The sequence below is a fragment of the Vidua chalybeata genome, chromosome 36 (assembly GCF_026979565.1).
Source record: "Vidua chalybeata isolate OUT-0048 chromosome 36, bVidCha1 merged haplotype, whole genome shotgun sequence".
Classification (NCBI taxonomy): Eukaryota; Metazoa; Chordata; class Aves; order Passeriformes; family Viduidae; genus Vidua; species Vidua chalybeata.
Genome location: NC_071565.1, coordinates 61840 through 82638, shown reverse-complemented (window position 1 = coordinate 82638; position 20799 = coordinate 61840). Strand labels below are relative to the sequence as shown.

The following is a 20799-nucleotide window of genomic DNA, read 5'->3' as shown; positions in this document are numbered from 1 at the left end:
CTAAAGGTGCCCCCCCCCCAAAGTTGCGCTGGCCCTTTAAGACCCAGACACACCCCCCCCCCCAAATTCACCCCAGGGGGGTCAAACCCCCCCTCAATTCACCTCGGGGGGGGGGGGCAGGGCTTCACCCCAAATGACCCCCCAAAATCCACTCCAGGGGGGTCAGAGCCCCCCCAGTTTAGCTCAGCCCAGACACCCCCAAATCATTTTTGGGGAGGGGGGGGAAGGGAAGACCCTCCCCCCTCCCGTTTCCCTCATTAACTTCACCCCCTCCCCCCAAAACTGGACCCCCCCCCCAAAATCCAAACGCACGAATTTTAACTCAGATTTGAACCCCCCCCCCCTTATCTCACACCAGAGCCCCCCCCCAATTTATCCCCCCAGCCCAGACCCCCCCCCAATTTATCCCCCCAGCCCAGACCCCCCCCATTATCTCAGCTTTACCCCCCCCCCTCAATTTCACCTCAGGTTTGACCCCCCCCCGAGCTCAAACCCCCAAATTTTAATTGACCCCCCCCAATTCCTCTCAGCCCTGACCCCCTCCAGGTGAGACCCCCCCACTTCACCCCTATTTTCTCCCAACCCCCCAAAAACCCCAATTTCACCTCATATCTGACCCCCCCCAGCCCAGACCCCCCCACTTCACCCCAGTTTTAACAGACCCCCCCCAAAATCACCCAAAACGGGACCAGACCCCCCCATTTCACCTCAGAATTGAGCCCCCCCATTTTACCTCAGCTCTGAGCCCCCCAATTTCACCTCAATTTCCCCTCCCCTAAACCCAAACCCCCTTAATCTCACCCCAAATTTTACCCCCCACCTCAAACCCCCCATCACTTTACCCCCCCTCAGCCCTGACCCCCCCAAAATTGCCCTCAGGTTGGACGCCCCCTCCCCAAAATCCCCTCAATTCACCCCAACCCTGACACCCCCCCCCCACAATTCACCCCAACAAGGCCGGACCCCCCCCCAAATCACCTCAGCCGTGCCCCCCCTCCCCCAGACCCCCCCTCAAATCCCCCTCAGCTCTGACCCCCCTAAAATTCCCCTCAGGTTTGACGCCCCCTCCCCAAAACCCCCTCAATTCACCCCAACAAGGCCGGACCCCCCCCAAATCCCCCCCACGCCCCCAGCCCCCCCCCATTCCTCCTCAATTCCCACCCCCCCACCCCGCACCCCTCAATTTTACCTCAGTTTCCCCCTCACGTACCTCAACCCCCCCCTCAAATTCCCCTCAACCCCGACCCCCCCACCCCCACCCCAGACCCCCCCTTCACCTCAGCCCACCCCCCTAATTTCACCTCTGACCCCCCCCCGCCAGCCCAGCCCCCCCATTCCCCTCACGCCAACACCCCCCCCCAATTTCCCCTCACACTCACCCCCCCCACCCAAAACCCCTCATTTCCCCTCACCTCCCCCCACCCCCCAACTCCCCTCACCTGACACCCCCTCCCCACCCCCCCACCCCCCCTCAGCCCCCTCACCCCACACACCCCCCCCCCCCCCACCTCCTCCTTCCCTCAGGCCGCGGCCCGGCCGCCCCGGCCGCGCTGCCCCCGCCGCTCTCCCTCAGCCGTACCTGCGGCGCTGCCGGTGCCGGTGTGTCCGTGGGGTGCCGGGGGGTGCCGGGTGCGGGGGGGTCCCGGGGGTCCCGGGGGTCCCGGCCCGGCCCCGGCGCTGCGGCGGCTCCGCGGCTCCGGCCTCGCTCAAACAAAGGACCCGAGAGCCGCGCGCCCCGCCCGCCCCGGACACGCCCCCCGGACACGCCCACAGCGCGGATGGACACGCCTCCGCAGCCAGGGCACGCCCACCGCGCGGCGGGACCGCCCCCCCTGAGAGGAAGGCCACGCCCACAAAATGGGTTGGGGGGTGATCGCTGGACACGCCCACGGAGGGGGGGGCGCGCGGCGCGCCCATATATGGAGAGGGCACGCCCACTTCGCTGTGAGGCCACGCCCACCGCGCCGGCGGCCGGGATGGACTGGGGGGGACTGGGATGAACTGGGGGGGACTGGGGGGACTGGGATGAACTGGGGGGGACTGGGGGGACTGGGGGGGACTGGGATGAACTGGGGGGGACTGGGGGGACTGGGGGGACTGGGGGGGACTGGGAGCGACTGGGATGGACTGGGGGGACTGGGGGGGACTGGGAGCGACTGGGGGGGACTGGGATGGACTGGGGGGGACTGAGGGGGACTGGGAGGAACTGGGATGGACTGGGGGGACTGGGATGGACTGGGATGGACCGGGGGGGACTGGGAGGGACTGGGATGGACTGGGATGGACTGGGGGGACTGGGATGGACTGGGAGGGACTGGAGTGGACTGGGGGGACTGGGGGGGAATGGGAGGGACTGGGGTGGACTGGGATGGACTGGGGGCAACTGGGGGGCTCTGAAATGTCATGGGAGGTGGTGAGGATGGGCTGCTATAGGACTGGAAGTGGACTGGGATGGACTGGGACAGCACTGGGATGGACTGGGATGGGTTGAGGTGGACTGGGATGGGCTGAGGTGGACTGGGATGGACTGGGATAGGTTGAAGTGGACTGGGATGGACTGGGATAGGATGAGATAACAGTGAATGGCACTGGGACCAGTATAGAATCATACTGGGAAGTACCGGGCCCAGTCTAGGGTGACAGAGGGACTGGGACTGGGACTGAAGTGGCACTGGGAGGCACTGGGACCAGTACACTCCAGTACTAGGAGAGACTGAGACCAGTATGAGCTGGTACTACAACCAGTACAGGGTGACACGGGGACTGGGAGGCACTGGGACCCATAGAAGGTGATACTGGGACCAGTACGGGGTGGCACTGGGACTGGGAGGCACTGGGACCAGTACAGGGTGGCACTGGGACCAGTATAACCTGGTATTGGGACCAGTACAGGGTGGCACTGGGACTGGGAGGCACTGGGACACACTGGGCCCAGTATAAGCCAGTACTGGGAGGCACTGGGACCAGTACAGAGTGGCACTGGGAGGCACTGGGACATGCTGGGCCCAGTATAAGCCAGCACTGGGACCAGTACAGAGTGGCACTGGGACCAGTATAAGCTGGCACTGGGAGGCACTGGGACCAGTACAGGGTGGCACTGGAGGCACTGGGAGGCACTGGGACCAGTACAGGGTGGCACTGGAGGCACTGGGAGGCACTGGGACCAGTACAAGCCGGCACTGGGACTGGAAGCGCACTGGGACCAGTACAGGGTGGCACTGGGAGGCACTGGGACCAGTACAGGGTGGCACTGGAGGCACTGGGAGGCACTGGGACCAGTACAAGCCGGCACTGGGGGTCACTGGGCCCAGTACAAGCAGGCACTGGGGGTCACTGGGACCAGTACAAGCAGGCACTGGGGGTCACTGGGCCCAGTACAAGCAGGCACTGGGGGTCACTGGGCCCAGTACAAGCAGGCACTGGGGGTCACTGGGCCCAGTACAAGCCGGCACTGGGGGTCACTGGGCCCAGTACAAGCCGGCACTGGGGGGTCACTGGGCCCAGTATAAGCCGGCACTGGGACTGGAAGCGCACTGGGACCAGCAGGGGGCGCCCTGGCACCCAGAGGGGCGGGGCCACCCTGGGGACACCGCGCTCCGGCCAATGGCAGAAGCCCCGTCCCAGCGCCGACCAATCAGCGCGCGGCACCTCCGCCAGGCCCCGCCCCCCGCTCCCCCTCCCCTCGGGCAGCGCGCGGGACCGCACGTGCCCAAAGGGGGCGTGGCCTCGGCGGGCGCTGCCCCGCCCCCTCTCGCTCGGCCCCGCCCCCGGGAGGCTCCGGAGGGGTGGGGGAGGGGCGGGGGTGGGGGAGGGGCCGGGTTCAACCCCGGGAGCCACCGGGGGAGGGGGAGGGGCGGCGTGGCACGCGCGTGTGCAAGGGGGGAGGGGCTCCTGGGGGAGGGGCTTCCTGCACGGGGGGGGGAGGGGGGGGGAGCTGCAGACCCCTCCCCCACCCTCGTGCCCGGCCCTTGCACAGGGAAATTTGGGGTTCAAACGGGGGGATTTGGGATTCGGACAGGGAATTTGGGGTTCAAACGGGGGGATTTGGGATTTGGACAGGGAATTTGGGGTTCAAACGGGGGGATTTGGGGTTCAAACGGGGGGATTTGGGATTCGGACAGGGAATTTGGGGTTCAAACGGGGGAATTTGGGATTTGGACAGGGAATTTGGGGTTCAAACGGGGGGATTTGGGGTTCAAACGGGGGGATTTGGGATTTGGAAAGGGAATTTGGGGTATAAACAGCGAAATCTTGGGTTTAAACGGGGAAATTTGGGATTGGGACAGGGAATTTGGGGTTTGGAAAGGGAATTTGGGATTTGGAAAGGGAATTTGGGGTATAAACAGCGAAATTTGGGATTTAAACGCGGAAATTTGGGATTTGAAAAGGGAATTTGGGGTTTGGAAAGGGAATTTGGGGTATAAATAGGGAAATTTGGGATTTAAACGGGGAAATTTGGGATTGGGACAGGGAATTTGGGATGTGGACGAGGGAATTTGGGACTTGCACGGGGAAATGTGGGGTTTGGAGAGGGAATTTGGGGTATAAACAGGGAAATTTGGGATTTAAACGGGGAAATTTGGGATTTGAAAAGGGAATTTGGGGTTTGGAAAGGGAATTTGGGGTTTAAACGGGGAAATCTGGGATTTCTGTGGGGAAATTTGGGGTTTAAATGGGAAGATTTGGGGTTTGGACAGGGAATTTGGGGTTTAAACGGGGGAATTTGGGATTTGCACGGGGAAATTTGGGATTTGCACGGGGGGTCACGTGACCCCTTGCACGAGGACCCTCCCCGGGGGGGGGGAAGATTCACGAGGTCACGTGACCCCCCACGCGCGGCCCCCCCCCTCACGTGACCCTCCCCCAGCAACAACGGCCGAGCCGCGCTCTGATTGGTCGGCGCCGCCGTGACGTCACGGCAGGGCGCGCCTGGCTCGTTGCCATGGCAACAGAGGGAGCTGAGGGGAGGGGGAGGGGGAGGCCTTGGAAAGGGGAATTTGGACCCAAAAATGGATGAAAATGACCCAAAAATTAGGCTTGGAGAGGGCAGAGCGCTCTATAAAATCAGAATTTGGGCCCAAAATTGAAGATTTTGGACTTAAAATTGGGGGATGTCGTCCTAAATACAAAGTTTTTCAGCCTATAAATGGGATTTGGGACCCCAAAAACGAGATTTTTGTTCCAAAAGCAGGGAGTTTGGCCTTAAAATTAATCGTTTTGTCCCCTCAAAGAGGGGGTGGGGTCCCAAAAAAGAAGTATTTGGTGCCAAAAAAGGTTTTTCCTCCTAAAAATGAGTGATTAGGCTCTAAAAATGAGTTTTTCTACTCCCCAGAAAGCAGGAATGAGGATTTGCACCCCAAAAATAAGCTTTTGGGTCAGAAACGAGGGGTTTGTCCTTAAAATTGGGTCTAAAAATTGAAGTTTTTAACTCTTAAGAGAGGGATTGGACCCTAAACTTGAGAATTTGGCCCCAATAATGAGGGGTTAGACCCTGAAAAGAGAATTTGGCACAAAAAATGGGGTTTGAGACAATGAAAATTGGACTTTTTGTACCCAAAAATAACTTTAAACCCTCCTAAGAATCCTAAAAATGAAGCGTTTTGCCCTAAACCTTGTGTTTGAACTCCAAAACTTTGGATTTCTGCCCTAAAATTGAGTGTTTGCACCCAAAAGTGGAATTTTGGATCCTATAAATGAAGAATTTACACTTTAAAATGAGGCTTTTGGCCTTAAAAATAATGTTTGGGACCCCAAAAATGAGATTTTTTTGTGCCCAAAAGAGGGGTTTGAACCCTGAAACTGGAGGTTTTTCTCATATAAATTGGGTTTTGGCCTCCAAAACGAGGGAAAATGAAACTTTGAACTTTAAATTAATAATTTTGGCCCTAGAAATGTAGGTTTGGAGCCCAAAGTGAGGTTTTGAACACAAAAAATACAGTTTTTACCTTAAAAAAAATGGGAATTGGAGCCAAAAAAAAAAAATCTTTTAAATGTAAAAATGAAACTTGGACATTTAAAGATGTTTCAGGTGCAGGAATTGGGGATTTATGTACAAAACGAGGCTTTAAATTTTAAATTTATGTTTTGCGCATAAAATGAGGGATTAGAGCTTAAAAATGAAGGTTTAAATCGTTAAAAGAAAAGGTTTTGACACTAAAACTGATCCTTTTTCTCACCAAAAAAAAGGATTTGGGACCCTAAAAGTGAGGATTTGTGTGGAAGACGGGGCTTTGGCAAAAATTGGCAAAAAACGAGGGATTTGGCCCCAAAACCACGAGGCTGGACAGGGGAAATTCCGGGTTTTAGGGGGAAATAATGAAGATTTGGGGCCTTGAGGGTGACACAGGTGACACCTGCCAGGTGGGCCACGCCCCCACAGCTGACCCCGCCCCCTCCAGCCCGTCCGCCACCACCAGGGGGCGACAAAAACCTCCCCAAGCCCCGCCCACGCCACTGGATTGACAGGAAGGGGCGGAGCCAGTTGCACAAAACTGTCTAATCAGCAGCGGGCGCGCGGTCGGGCCCCGCCCCCCTCACGACATCACACAGGAAGCCGCGCCTCTCTGTCGCGGTGACGTCACTTCCGGTTCATCCGCTCCGGCGGCGGCCATGTCGCTGTGAGGGAAAAGCCCCGCCCCCTTTGCCATGGAGGTGTGGCCTAAGAGATCCCACCCGTTTGTGTGGGCGGGGTTTCATCGTGACCAATGGGAGGCTGGCACGAGCAAGCCCCGCCCGTTTTCTGGGGGTGACGCCTCAAAGCCGCTCAAGCTCCGCCTCCCCCACGTAAAGCCACACCCATTTATGGCTACCACGCCTATATTTGGTTGACCACGCCCCTAGGCAGTACAATATGCGGATAGGCCACACCCCTTTGGTGACTCCGCCCCATTCAGGCCACGCCTCCCGGTTAAGCCCCACCCCCACACCTGGGGGTTCTTTTTGGGGCAAATTCTTCCCTTTTTGGGGCCTTCATTCCTCTTTGCCCCGAGGGGGCGGAGCTTCAGGGCGGGGCGTGTCCTTCCATTTTTGGGAGGGGTCCTCCCCTCTTTTGGGGGTCCCGCCCCTCCCCCACCCCTCATACCTTGTAGTAGGCGGGGGGAGGGGCGGCGGGGGGGAGGGGCAGCTCGCGCAGGGGGTGGGCGGGGCCGGGCCCGTGGGGGCGTGGCCGCGCTGGCCCCGCCACCCCGCCCCCCCGCGGGGTTTTTGGGGGTCTCCGGGGGCGGCGCCGCCACCACAGCGCCCCCCCCGCCCCAAACAACGCCAGCAGCGCCGCCCCTCCCCCCGCGCCCCCCAGCACCGCCCCCCCCCGCGCGGGGGGAGGGCCCGGCCCGGGTGGGCTCGTCTGATTGGCTGAACCTGGGGTGGGGGGCGGGGAGGAGTCAGGGGCGGGGCCTCAGGTGGGCGAAGCCCCTCCCCCTGCCCCTCCCCCCCCCACACCTTTACCTGTCCCGTCCGGGTCCGGCGGCGGCTCAGCCCCTGGGCCTGTGGGGAGGGGGGGGGGGGGGGGGGGGGGGAGGGGAGGGTGAGAGGGGGGGAGGGGGAGGGTGGGGGAGGGGCGGGGTGGGGGAGGGGCGGGTGACTCACGCTGCCCCACGCGCAGGGTGACCCTCATGGCCCGCGTCAGGCAGGCCCCGCCCTGGCGGTTCTCCAGCCCCTCGGGGGTCCCGTCCGAGGTGGCTGCGGGGGGGGGGGGGGGGCACAGTGACGTCATCGGCGACGTCATCTCACGCGTTATAAACCACACCCCCCCCCATCGTGACGTCACAGCCTGGTCACCCCTCCCCACCCCACCCCCCCCTTCCCTTGATGTCGCCGTCCGTTCTGGTGACGTCACGCCCTGTGACGTCATCGCCAACCCCCGTGACGTCACGGCATCGCGCATCGGTGACGTCACAATGACATCGGTACTGCCCGACCGCTGTCACCTCCCCCATGGCATCGCGCCCTTGACGTCACTCCCCTCTGGTGACGTCACCCCGCCCCTGATGACAACACTTGTGCTTATGATGACGTCACCGCCCTGGTGACGTCACCACCCTGGTGACGTCACAGGGACCTCCCTGTTGATGAAAGAGCCCCGAGACCCTCCCCAAACCCCCCCCCCCGCTGCTGCCCCCGCCCCTTCATCCCCTCCCTGATGACATCAGCGGCTCTTGCAATGACGTCACCACCCCTCGCAACGACATCACCACCTTGCTGACGTCACCAGAGCCCCCGCGATGACACAACGGTGACGTCACTCCCCTAAAACACCCCCCCTCCCCCTTCCCCCTCCCCACGCTCTCACCCCCCCCTCCCCGATGACATCACCACCCTGATGACATCACCGCCCCTCGCTATGACATCACCACCCCGATGACATCACCAGCACACCCTGAACACAACCCCAACCCCTCCCCCAACAGCCCCCTCCCCTCCATCCCTTCCCCGATGACGTCACCACCCCTTCCGTGATGACATCACCACCCCTCCGATGACATCACCACCCCCTCCGATGACACCGCCGCCCCCCCCCGATGACGTCACGGCTCACTGATGATGTAATAGTCGTGCTGGCGGCGGAACTCGTGTCCCCAGAGGTTGGGGCTGAACTCCTGGAACTTGATGGTGAAGCGCACGTCGCGCTGGGGGCGGTCGCAGGTGAGCAGCAGGGTGGGCGCGGGGGGCACCTGGCAGCGCCGCGCCTGCGCCCCGCCCACCAGGTACAGCTTGTAGTACTCGTAGCCCGCCCCGCCCGGGCACACCAGGTCCAGGCGGTCGCCGATCTGCGGGTACAGCACGTAGCCACCGGCGTCCAGGAACCTGCGGGGACAGTGTGACACTGTGTGTGACACTGTGACATTGTGTGTGACACTGTGTGTGACACTGTGACACTGCAGGTACAGCACGTAGCCACCGGCGTCCAGGAACCTGCGGGGACAGTGTGACACTGTGTGTGACACTGTGTGTGACACTGTGTGTGACACTGTGACACTGTGTGTGACACTGTGTGTGACACTGTGTGTGACACTGTGTGTGTGACACTGTGACACTGTGTGTGTGTGACACTGTGACACTGTGTGTGACACTGTGACACCGTGTGTGTGACACTGTGTGTGTGACACTGCAGGTACAGCACGTAGCCACCGGCGTCCAGGAACCTGCGGGGACACTGTGACACTGTGACACTGTGTGTGACACTGTGTGTGTGACACTGTGTGTGACACTGACACTGTGACACTGTGTGTGTGACACTGTGTGTGACACTGTGTGTGTGTGACACTGTGTGTGACACTGTGTGTGACACTGTGACACTGTGTGTGACACTGTGTGTGTGACACTGTGTGTGACACTGACACTGTGACACTGTGTGTGTGACACTGTGTGTGACACTGTGTGTGTGTGACACTGTGTGTGACACTGTGTGTGTGACACTGTGTGACACTGTGTGTGTGTGACACTGTGTGTGACACTGTGTATGTGTGACACTGTGTGTGTGTGACACTGTGTGTGTGTGACACTGTGTATGTGTGACACTGTGTGTGTGTGACACTGTGTGTGTGACACTGTGTGTGTGTGACACTGTGTGTGACACTGTGTGTGACACTGTGTGTGACACTGTGACACTGTGTGTGTGACACTGTGTGTGACACTGTGACACTGTGACACTGTGTGTCTGACACTGTGACATTGTGTGACATTGTGTGTGTGACACTGTGACACTGTGTGTGTGACACTGTGCGTGTGTGACACAATCACGGTCAGGGTGACACTATGGGGGTGACACTGTGTGTGTGTGACACTGTGACACTGTGCGTGTGTGACACAATCACGGTCAGGGTGACACTGTGGCGGTGACACCGTGTGTGTGTGACACGGTGACACCGTGTGTGTGTGACACGGTGACACTGTGACATTGTGTGACATAGTGTGTGTGACACTGTGACACTGTGTGTGTGTGACACAATCACGGTCAGGGTGACACTATGGGGGTGACACTGTGTGTGTGTGACACGGTGACACTGTGTGTGTGTGACACTGTGACACTGTGTGTGTGTGTGACACAATCACGGTCAGGGTGACACTGTGGCGGTGACACTGTGTGTGTGTGACACGGTGACACTGTGTGTGTGTGACACGGTGACAGGTGTGACACTGCCGCCGTGACGGTGACACCGTGGGGGTGACACCGTGCGACACCAGAGCAGGGTGACACCGCCGGGCGTGGGGACACGGTGACAGCCCCGCCAGGGCCCCCGCAGCGCCGGGGGGGGGTTGGGCAGCCGTTGTTGTCACCGTGGCAACGCCGCCGCCGCCCCTCCCCCACCCGCTCCGCGGGGGGCCGGGGGGGGGAGGGGACACAGCAGGGGGCACCCGGGGCTGGGGGCGCCCGAGGGGGGTGACAGCGGGGGGCCGCCACCGTGCCACACACCCGGTGTCACCCGGTGTCACCCCCCTGTGACACCTGCTCAGCGCGTGACAGGCGCGGTGACACCCGCGCTGCCGCGCATCGTCCTTGTCACGTTGCCCGTGTCACACCATGTCACACAGACGTGTCCAGGGCGACAGCCACGGTGTCACACACGCTGTGACAGTGTCACTCACGCTGTCACGCTCAGGGTGTCACACGGTGCCACGCAGTCACGGCGTCACACTCAGTGTCACACGGTGCCACGCAGTCACAGCGTCACAGTCACGGTGTCACAGTCATGGTGTCACACTCAGTGTCACACAGTCACAGTGTCACACGGTGTCACAGTCACGGTGTCACAGTCACGGTGTCACAGTCACGGTGCCACACTCAGTGTCACACAGTCACAGTGTCACACGGTGTCACAGTCACGGTGTCACAGTCATGGTGTCACACTCAGTGTCCCACGGTGCCACACAGTCAGAGTGTCACAGTCACGGTGTCACAGTCACGGTGTCACACTCAGTGTCCCACGGTGCCACACAGTCAGAGTGTCACAGTCACGGTGTCACAGTCACGGTGTCACAGTCACGGTGTCACAGTCAGTGTCACCCAGTCACAGTGCCACACTCATGGTGTCACACGGCGTCACACACAGCTACAGCATCAGGTGTCACTCACGGTGTCACACACACACTGTCACCCTCTACCAGTGTCACACACACACTGTCACCCCCCCCCGGTGTCACACACACAGTGTCACCCTCTACCAGTGTCACACACACACTGTCACCCCCTGGCCGGTGTCACACGCACACTGTCACCCCCCACCGGTGTCACACGCACACTGTCACCCCCCGCTGGTATCACACGCACAGTGTCACCCCCTTCCCGCGGTGTCACACACACAGTGTCACCCCCCATGTCCCCATCTCCATCTCTTGGGACACCCGGAGGGGGTGACAACACCCCCAAGGTCCCCCCAGTCCCTCCCGAGTCCCCCAGACCCCCCCAAATCTTCCCACCACCCCCAGACCCCCCCCCGCGGACCCCCGGGACCCCCCAGTCTCTCAAGACTCCCCCTCCCCCCCTCCCCCGACTTTTTCAGGCCCCCAAGACCCCCCCAATCCTCCCCACGCCCCCCATGTCCATCAACACCCCCCGACCTCCCCTGATCCCCCCCCGACCCCCCAAAATCCCAAATCCCCTCAGAGCCCCGGTGCCCCCCAATCCCCCCCGGTGCCCCCCAATCCCCTCAGAACCCCCAATATCCCAAAAACCCGCCCAGACCCCCCAGTCCCCTCAGAGCCCCGGTGCCCCCCAATCCCCCCCCGGTGCCCCCCAAACCCCTCGACCCCCCCGGTGCCCCCCGCCCCCGAGCCCCCCGCGCTCACCGCCGGTTCCCGGTGTGCCACACCACCGGCTCCAGGCTCAGCCCCGCGGCCCCCGCGCCCAGCACGGCCACGAGCAGCGCCGCCGCCCGCCCCGCCATCGCCCCCCGCCCCGCCGGGGCCGCAGACCCCGGCCCGGCCCCGGGACCCCCGCCGGGACCCCCGGCCCCGACCCCCGGCCCGGCCCGGACTCGAACCCGGGTCCCCGCGGGGCCGCCCCGGCTGCGACCGCGCCGGCTGCGGGGGCGGGGCTTGGCGGGGGCGTGGCCACACGGGGCGTGGTCTGATAGTAAAAGGCGCGGTTTGGAGCAGGGGAGGGGCCTCGTAGGTGGGCGTGGCTGCGTTGTAAAGGGGTGTGGTTCTATGGGTGTGGTCGTGGGGCGTGGTTTGTGAGAGCCAGGGGAGGTGTGGTCTGGAGTGGGTGTGGCTCCGGGGGCGTGTCCTATTGGCAATTAGCACGGGCAGGCATGAACGGGGGCGTGGTCATTAGGAAGGGGCGTGGTTTGGCCACACCCACAGAGCTGACCATGGTGTGGGTGTGGCAGTGGAAGGGCGTGGCCTCGGGGTGGGGGGCGTGGCCAGCAGTGCCACACGGTTCCCATGGTGACATCACACCCCCCCGTTGCCATGGTGACAGTGAAGCTGCTTAGGAACAAGCCCCGCCCCTTTGGGGGGGGTCTCTTAAAGGGGCAACGCCAGAATTGGAGGGTGGGGACCACTGTGGGGGTGGGGCAGATTTTGGGGCACCTGGGGAGGTTTTGGGGGGCGGGGCAGATCTGGCCACACCTCCACCCGTGACAGCCCACAGGGGTGACAGAGGGTGACAGTCACAACGTCTTTAGTACAGCCGAGGCCTGGGGGTGACACTTGGGGTCCCCAGGGTGGCAGCTGGGGTCCCAAAGGTGACAGTCACTGTCCCTGGGGTGGGTGACAATCGGCGTCCCCACAGGTGGGGTGGCCCCAGGTGTCCCCGAGGGTGTCACAGCCGTTGTCCCCGAGGGGGTGACGATCGGTGACAGCAGCAGGGTGACACTCGGTGTCCACGGTCGTGGTGTCCTGGCTGCTGTCCCCAAGGGGGTGACACGCGGTGTCCCCGGGGAGGTGACAATCGCCAGTCCCAGTGTCACCAGACAGGTGACAATCGGTGACCCCGGGGAGGTGACAATCGCCAGTCCCAGAATCACCATGGAGGTGACAACGGGTGACCCCGGGGAGGTGACAATGGCCGCTCCCGGTGTCCCCCGGGGAGGTGACAATCGGTGACCCCGGGGAGGTGACAATCGCCAGTCCCGGTGTCCCCAGACAGGTGACAATCGGTGACCCCAGGGAGGTGACAATTGCCAGTTCCAGAATCACCAGGGAGGTGACAATCGGTGACCCCAGGGAGGTGACAGTCGCCAGTCCCAGTGTCCCCAGACAGGTGAAAATCGGTGTTCCCGGGGAGGTGACAATCGGTGACCCCAGGGAGGTGACAGTCGCCAGTCCCAGTGTCCCCAGACAGGTGACAATCGGTGTCTCCAGACAGGTGACAATGGCCGCTCCCGGTGTCCCCAGGGAGGTGACAATCGGTGTCCCCGGGGAGGTGACAATGGCCGGTCCCGCTGTCCCCGGGGGGGTCCCGGCCGCTGTCCCCGCTGTCCCCGCTGTCCCCGGTGTCCCCGGTGTCCTCGGGTCCCCACCACCAGAGCTGCAGCCGGATGTCCCCTCCCGGGGCTGGCCCCTCCTCCGTGCCCTCGCTGTCACCGTCGCTGTCCCAGGGCGCCGGGAACAGGCGCTGGCCCGAGGCCGTGGCCAGCAGGGGCAGCCCGGGGTGCAGGCTGCGGGGATTTGGGGGAAAATTTGGGGGTTCGGGGTGGAAATCTGGGGGTTTGGGGTGGAAATTTGGGGGGTTCGGGGCGGAAACTTGGGTGACAATATGGGAATTTGGGGTGGACGTTGGGGTGGAAATTTGGGGGGTTCGGGATGGAAACTTGGGGGTTTGGGGCGGAAATTTGGGGGTTCGGGGTGGAAATTTGGGGGGTTCGGGGCGGAAACTTGGGTGAAAATATGGGAATTCGGGGTGGAAGTTTTGGGGTGGAAATTTGGGGGGTTCAGGGTGGAAACTTGGGTGAAAATTTGGGAATTTGGGGAGGAAGTTTGGGGTGGAAATCTGGGGGGTTCAGGGCGGAAATCTGGGGGAGTTTGGGGTGAAAATTGGATGATGCGAATGAAAATTTGGGGGTTTGGGGTGGAATTCTGGGGGCGTTTGGGGGGAGTTGGAGTGGAAATTTGGGGGATTTGGGGGTTGAAATTTTGGGGAATTGGGGTGGAAGCTGAGGGAGATAATTTTATGGGGATTTTGGGGGGGATTTGGGGTGGAGGCTGAGGGGAAATTTGGAGGGGTTTGAGGTGGGAATTTGGGGAATTTGGGGCAGACATTTGGGGGACGATTTGGGGGATTTTAGGGGATTTGGGGAGGGGGCTGAGAGGGACAATCTGAGCAGTTTGGGGTGACCAAGGGGACAATTTGGGGGGGGCCCAGAGTAGGAGTGAGCCCCGCCAAGGCACCCTGGGGTCCCAAAATATTTTCTGAGGGGGAGTCTCAGGTGTTTGGGGTGATCCCGGATTTTTTGGGGGGCAGGTCTCAGATTTTTTTGAGTGCTATTTTTGGGGACATCTCCAATGTTTTTTTGTTGGGGGGGGGTCCCCAGTTTTTTTGGGGGGGGTTTACCTGGTGCCGTTGACGCAGTCGCGGAGGGCGCGGAAGCGAAGCAGGGGGGGCAGCTCGGGGGGGTCCCCCGGGCCGGGGGGGGCCAGCGTGTCCCACACGGTGACAAAGCCATCGGTGTCACCGCTGACCAGGAACCGCCCCGACCTGGGGGGGGCACGAGGGGGGGGGGATGAGACCCCCTCCCCTTAAAACCCCCCCAAAAATGGGGCCCAGGGGTCTGGGACCCCACCAGAGGGGATGGAGGGGTCCAAAAATCCCCTCGACCCCCCACCCAAAATTTCACCCAGGTGTCCAGGACCTCCTGAAATCTCCTAAAAAGGTGACACAGGTGTCCAGAACACCCCAAAAATTTGAGCCAGGTGCTCAGGACCCTCCAAATTCCCCCCAAAAAGTAACCCAGGTGTCCAGGACCCCCAAAAATCCTCTCTGAAGGTGACCCAGGTGTTCAGGACACCCCAAAAATTTGACCCAGGTGTCCAAGACCCCCAAATATCCCCCAAAAATGTGTTCCAGGTGTTCAGGACCCCCCAAAAATCCCCCCAAAAAGTGACCCGGGGTCCAAAATCCCCCCCAAAATGTGCCCCAGTTTTTCGGGGGGTCACTCACGGGTCGAGGTCAAAGGTCACGCGCTGGTTGGTGGCCACGCGCCGCGGCAGCGCCAGGAGGGGACGCTCGGGGACACGAAGGTCCCAGCACAGGATGTGGCTGTCCTGGGGGGCGGGGCCAGGCCGGGACACGCCCATCAGGCCTGAAACCACGCCCCTAATGCACAAAGCACCTCCCAGCCCATAAGCCCCGCCCACAGAGCCCCACCCACCCTGATGGAATATGTCAATCAGAGCAGAAGCCATGCCCCTAAAGCCACACCCGGTTTATGCAATGCGCAGAGGCCACACCCATATTCACAAAGCCACGCCCACCTCGAGGCCACGCCCTCATCACCACCCACATGTCATGCCCACCCCCATGCCCCACCCAAATTTGGCCACGCCCACCTTCCTCCCACCGGCGTACAGGTGAGTCCCGCAGGGGCTGAAGCGCAGGTGAGTGGGCGCGGCCGGGAGGCGGGGCCAGAACGCCACAGCCCCGCCCCCTTCCACTGGGTACAGCCCCAGGCTCCGCCCATAGGAGCCACAGGCGAACAGCGATTGGCTGGGGCTGAAGGCCAGGCAGCCAATCAGGCCTCGCTGGCCCTCCCCGCCCTCTGGGGGGGGGTGGAGACAAAGGTTAGGCCACGCCCTCAGCAGTGAGGCTCCACCCCGTTGGACTCCACCCACCCTAGCCCCGCCTTCCTTGTACCACACCCATCAAAGCCACGCCCTCTTATGCCCCACCCATTTACATTTTGTCTGCCATTCCCTTTTAAGCCCCTCCCCTTTATGCCATTTAGGCCCTGCCCCCAGTGCCACACCCTTTATGCTCCACCCCTCTTAGACCACACCCCCTTTGACCCCGCCCCTTTAAACCCCCAATTCTCCCTCCCAACCCCCATTTCCCCCCCAAAAAAAGGGTGGGAATCGCCCCTGCCCCACCCCAGCCCCACCCACTGACCCCACCCCCAATATACCACACCCTCTAATTTAGGCCACGCCCCTTTTGACCCCCACCCCGCCCCTTTTAACCCCTGACTTTCCCACCCAAACCCCATTTTAACCCCAGATAAAGCCAGGGAATCACCCCTGCCCCACCCACGGACCCCACCCGTTTAAGCCCCGCCCCCGTCCCCGCCCCTCACGCCGCAGGCTCCTCTCGTGGCCGCTCCGGCCCGGCCGCTCGGTCGGGAACTCGCGCACGGCGCCCTCGAAGCCCCCCAGGAGCCGGGAGCCGTCGGGGGCGAAGGCCAGCGAGTGGGGGGCCACCGGCTCGTCCTGGGGACCCCCCGTCAGTCCTGGGCACCCCAAATCCCACCCGGGACATCCAGGGGGTCCCCAAAACCCACCCGGGTACCGGGGAGACCCCAAACCCCGCCCGGGACATCCAGGGGGTCCCCAAAACCCACCCGGGACATCCAGGGGGTCCCCAAAACCCACCCGGGTACCGGGGAGACCCCAAAACCCACCCGGGACATCCAGGGGGTCCCCAAAACCCACCCGGGTACCGGGGAGACCCCAAACCCCACCCGGGACATCCAGGGAGACCCCAAAACCCACCCGGGACATCCAGGGGGTCCCCAAAACCCACCCGGGTACCGGGGAGACCCCAAACCCCGCCCGGGACATCCAGGGGGTCCCCAAAACCCACCCGGGACATCCAGGGGGTCCCCAAAACCCACCCGGGACATCCAGGGGGTCCCCAAAACCCACCTGGGTACCGGGGAGACCCCAAAACCCACCTGGGACATCCAGGGGGTCCCCAAAACCCACCCGGGTACCGGGGAGACCCCAAACCCCACCCGGGACAGCTCTGGGGGGTCCCCAAAACCCAAAAGCCCTCCTATTAAAAGGGATCGGGGGTTGCATCTCCGGGACCCCAAAACCCACCTGGGACAGCTGGGGGGGGTCCCCAATCCCAAATCCTCCCCCTTCAAAGGGGCTCTGGGACCCCAAAATCCACCCTGGGATATCGCAGGTGTCCCCAAACCCCAAATCCCCTCCCTTCAAAGGGCTCAGGGGTCCCCAGAAGTGTCTCCGGGACCCCAAAACCCACCCAGGTACCGAGGGGACCCCAGAACCCACCCAGGACATCCCAGGGGTCCCCAAAACCCAGTGCTCCCAGTATCCCAGTCCCTCCCAGTTCCCCCCAGTCCCTCCCAGTGCTCCCAGTGCTCACCAGGTGGTTGTGGGCACGGAACGACCCCCGCAGGGTCCCGTCGAAGGCGTCCCAGAGGTGCACGGGGCTGTCCCGGCTGCTGGCGGCCACCCTGCCCAGTACGGACCAGTACGGACCAGTGTGGATCAGTACGGACCAGTATGGACCAGTACGGACCAGTACGGACCAGTATGGACCAGTACGGACCAGTATGGACCAGTACGGACCAGTACGGACCAGTACGGACCAGTATGGACCAGTACGGACCAGTACGGACCAGTACGGACCAGTATGGACCAGTACGGACCAGTATGGACCAGCAGTGACCTCCCAGGAACCGCCCCTGCTCCCAGTACACCCCCCCCAGTTCGTCCCAGTAACAACCAGCACCATCCCAGTGCCTCCCAGTCCATTCCCAGTCCCTTCCCAGTGCCCCCCAGTACATCCCAGTTCCCTCCCAGACCTCCCCAGTACACCCCAGTCCCCTTCCAATACCTTCCAGTCCCTTCCCAGTACATCCCAGTCCATTCCCAGTACATCCCAGCCCATTCCCAGTACATCCCAGCCCTTTCCCAGTTCCCCCCCAGTCCCTCCCAGTGCTCCCAGTGCCTCACAGGCAGCTGGGGGGGTCGCTGGAGTCCATCAGGGGGTACCAGGTGAAGTCGTAGATGGTGTCACCTTCGGCCACCTGCACGGCCGGGACCTGCGACCCCGAGTGACCCCGAGTGACCCCGAGTGACCACTGACCCTGAGTGACCACTGAGTGACCACTGAGTGACCCCGAGTGACCCTGAGTGACCCTGAGTGACCACTGAGTGACCCCGAGTGACCACTGACCCTGAGTGATCCTGAGTGACCCCGAGTGACCCCAAGTGACCACTGAGTGACCCCTGAGTGACCACTGACCCTGACCCTGAGTGACCCTGAGTGACCACTGACCCTGAGTGACCCCAAGTGACCCTGAGTGACCACTGAGTGACCCCGAGTGACCCCAGAGTGACCCCGAGTGACCCCAAGTGACCCTGAGTGACCACTGACCCCTGAGTGACCACTGAGTGATGCCGAGTGACCACAGAAACCCCCAGAGTGACCCCAAAATGACCCCAGAGTGACCCCTGAAGATCCACAATGACCCTCCAGTGACCCCCAGCCCCCCCAAACTGACCCCAACCCCCCCCATCCTGACCCCCAGCCCCCCCAAATCCCCCCCAGCACCCCCGAGTGACCCCAGACCCCCCCTGAATGACCCCAAACCCCCCATCCTGACCCCCCAGCCCCCCCAAATCCCCTCTCCAGGACCCCAGCCCCCCCCCCCCGTGCCCCACCAGCTGGGGGAGGGGCGCCCCCGGGGGGGGTCCCGGGGGGAAGGGGAGGTCGAAGATCCTCAGGGCGTTGTCGTTGCTGCAGGTGAGGACGCAGGAGCCGTCGGGGGCCCTGGGGAGGGGGGAGACCCCCATTGTCACCCCAAAACAACCCCCCAGGGGACCCCCACGTGTTGGGGACCCCCATTTCAACCTCCATGGACCCCAAAACACCTCCCCAGGTAACCCAGGGACCCCCAAACCCTGCCCAGGAACCCCCAGGGGACACCAGACCTTCCCCCGAGAGGATTTCGGGTGATTTTTGGGGGTTTAGAGTGATTTTGGGGTGTTTTGGGGTGATTTCAGGGTGTTTTGGGGTGATTTTGGGGGGGTTTGGGCTGATTTTTGGGGGGTTTTAGGATGATTTCGGGGTGTTTTGGGGGGTTTTAGGGTGATTTCGGGGTGTTTTGGGGTGATTTTGGGGGGGTTTGGGCTGATTTTTGGGGGGTTTTAGGATGATTTCGGGGTGTTTTGGGGGGTTTTAGGGTGATTTCGGGGTGTTTTGGGGTGATTTGGGGGGGGGTTGGGGTGGTTTTGGGGTGATTTCGGTGTGTTTTGGGGTGATTTTGGGGGGCTTGGGGTGGTTTTGGGGTGATTTCGGGGTGTTTTGGGGTCTCTCACCATTTGCAGCCTCGCAGGAAATTTTCGGGGCGCCGCGCGAATTCCTCCCGCGCCCCCCAAACCTGGCGGGGGGGGCGGCCCAGCTCGTACTGGGGGAAACTGGGGAGAGCCGGGGTCGGGGGGGGGGGGGGGGGAGGGGTCAGGGACCCCAAAACCGCTCAGGGAGTCAGAGACCCCCACCCCAAAATAAACCCCCCCCCAAAAACTCACTCGAGCTCCTCGGGCTCCTCCGGGGCCGCGTCCTGAGGGGTCCCGGGGGGGTCGGGGACCCCCTGAGGGGCTGCGGGGGGAGGGGAAAGGTCAGAGCCCCGCCCCCACCCCCAAAAAATCCCAAAATCCCCCCAAAACCCCAAAATCCCCCAAAAAAACCCCAAATCCTCCCGCCCCCCCCCACGCGCACCGTCCACCGTGGGCGCCGCCATGACAGCGCGAGGCCACGCCCCCTGTGGACACGCCCCCTTGGTGGATACGCTGTTTGCCACGCCCCATCTCCATATATGGAATGAGGCGCGATTTGGATTGGCTCCTCCCTCTGTGGGCGGGGTCTCGGGTTTTCCCGCCAAAATGGACTCCCGCGTTTTGGGGACCCCGAAATGCGACCCCAAAAACGACCCCAAAAGGGTCCAGGGGGACCTGGGACGTCCCAAAACGTCACCCGAGGGTTTGGGGGGTCCGGGGGACCACAAAATGTGACCGGGGGGGTCAGAGTGACACAGGGCACCCCAAAATGTCACCCGAGGGTTTGGGGGCGCCCTAAAGGGGTCCTGGAGTGGGTGGGGAGCAACCAAGGGGACATAACCATGGCTACCATGACCCAACCGTGGCCACCAGAAAACAGCCGTGGCCGCCATGACCCAACCATGATCACCATGACCCAACCATGGCCACCAAAACCCAACTATGGCCACCACTCCCCATGGCCACATGACTCAACTATGGCCACCATGACCCAACCACGGCTACCATGACCCAAGCAAGACCACCATGACACTACTAGGGCCACCATGACCCAACCATGATCACCATGACCCAACACAGCCACCATGACCCAACCAAGACCACCAAAACCCAACCATGGCCACCATGACCCAACCACGGCCGCCATGACTCAACCACGGCCACCACAACCCAACCATGGCTACCATGACTCAACCACGGCCACCACAACCCAACCACGGCCACCATGACCCAACCACAGCCACCAAAACCCAACTATGGCCACCACTCCCCATGGCCACCATGACCCAACCATGGCCATCATGACTCAATCATCATGGCCACCATGACTCAACCACGGCCACCATGACCCAACCATGACCCACCCATGCCCACTGTGATGTTCCTCCACATCCCCCTCCAGTTCCTCAGGGCCACCACAGGTGCCCAGGTGTGTCCAGGTGTCCCCAAATGAGGAGTTTTGGGGTCTCCCCTCTCCCCCAAAAAGAGTCACAGGTTGAAAATCAATAAAACTTTTATTAACTCCCCCCCCCAAAATCTGAAATTCCCCAAAATTCGCTTCCCCTCCCCCCACAACAACCCCAAAAGTGAAAACAGCGAAATAAAGGGGGGTGGGGGAGG

The 20799-nt window shown here is 62.0% G+C and overlaps 2 protein-coding genes across 2 annotated transcripts; both read right to left on the bottom strand.

The window, feature by feature from the left end:
* Nucleotides 1–6481: 6481 nt before the first annotated feature.
* On the bottom strand, nucleotides 6482–11882 carry EFNB3 (ephrin B3). The gene is made up of 5 exons (XM_053968563.1): nucleotides 11785–11882; nucleotides 8534–8802; nucleotides 7585–7677; nucleotides 7444–7482; nucleotides 6482–7356 (listed from the first exon to the last, which is right to left on the bottom strand). Exons 1-5 carry the CDS (start codon nucleotides 11880–11882, stop codon nucleotides 7076–7078), a joined length of 780 nt encoding a protein of 259 aa, XP_053824538.1. The 3' UTR covers nucleotides 6482–7075.
* A 720-nt stretch (nucleotides 11883–12602) lies between these two features.
* Nucleotides 12603–19666, bottom strand: WRAP53 (WD repeat containing antisense to TP53). Its single transcript, XM_053968572.1, has 11 exons — nucleotides 19622–19666; nucleotides 19432–19501; nucleotides 19222–19320; nucleotides 18565–18673; nucleotides 17854–17942; nucleotides 17261–17351; nucleotides 16227–16359; nucleotides 15487–15695; nucleotides 15098–15201; nucleotides 14492–14635; nucleotides 12603–13598 (listed from the first exon to the last, which is right to left on the bottom strand). Exons 1-11 carry the CDS (start codon nucleotides 19641–19643, stop codon nucleotides 12962–12964), a joined length of 1707 nt encoding a protein of 568 aa, XP_053824547.1. The 5' UTR covers nucleotides 19644–19666; the 3' UTR covers nucleotides 12603–12961.
* Between the last annotated feature and the right edge of the window lie 1133 nt (nucleotides 19667–20799).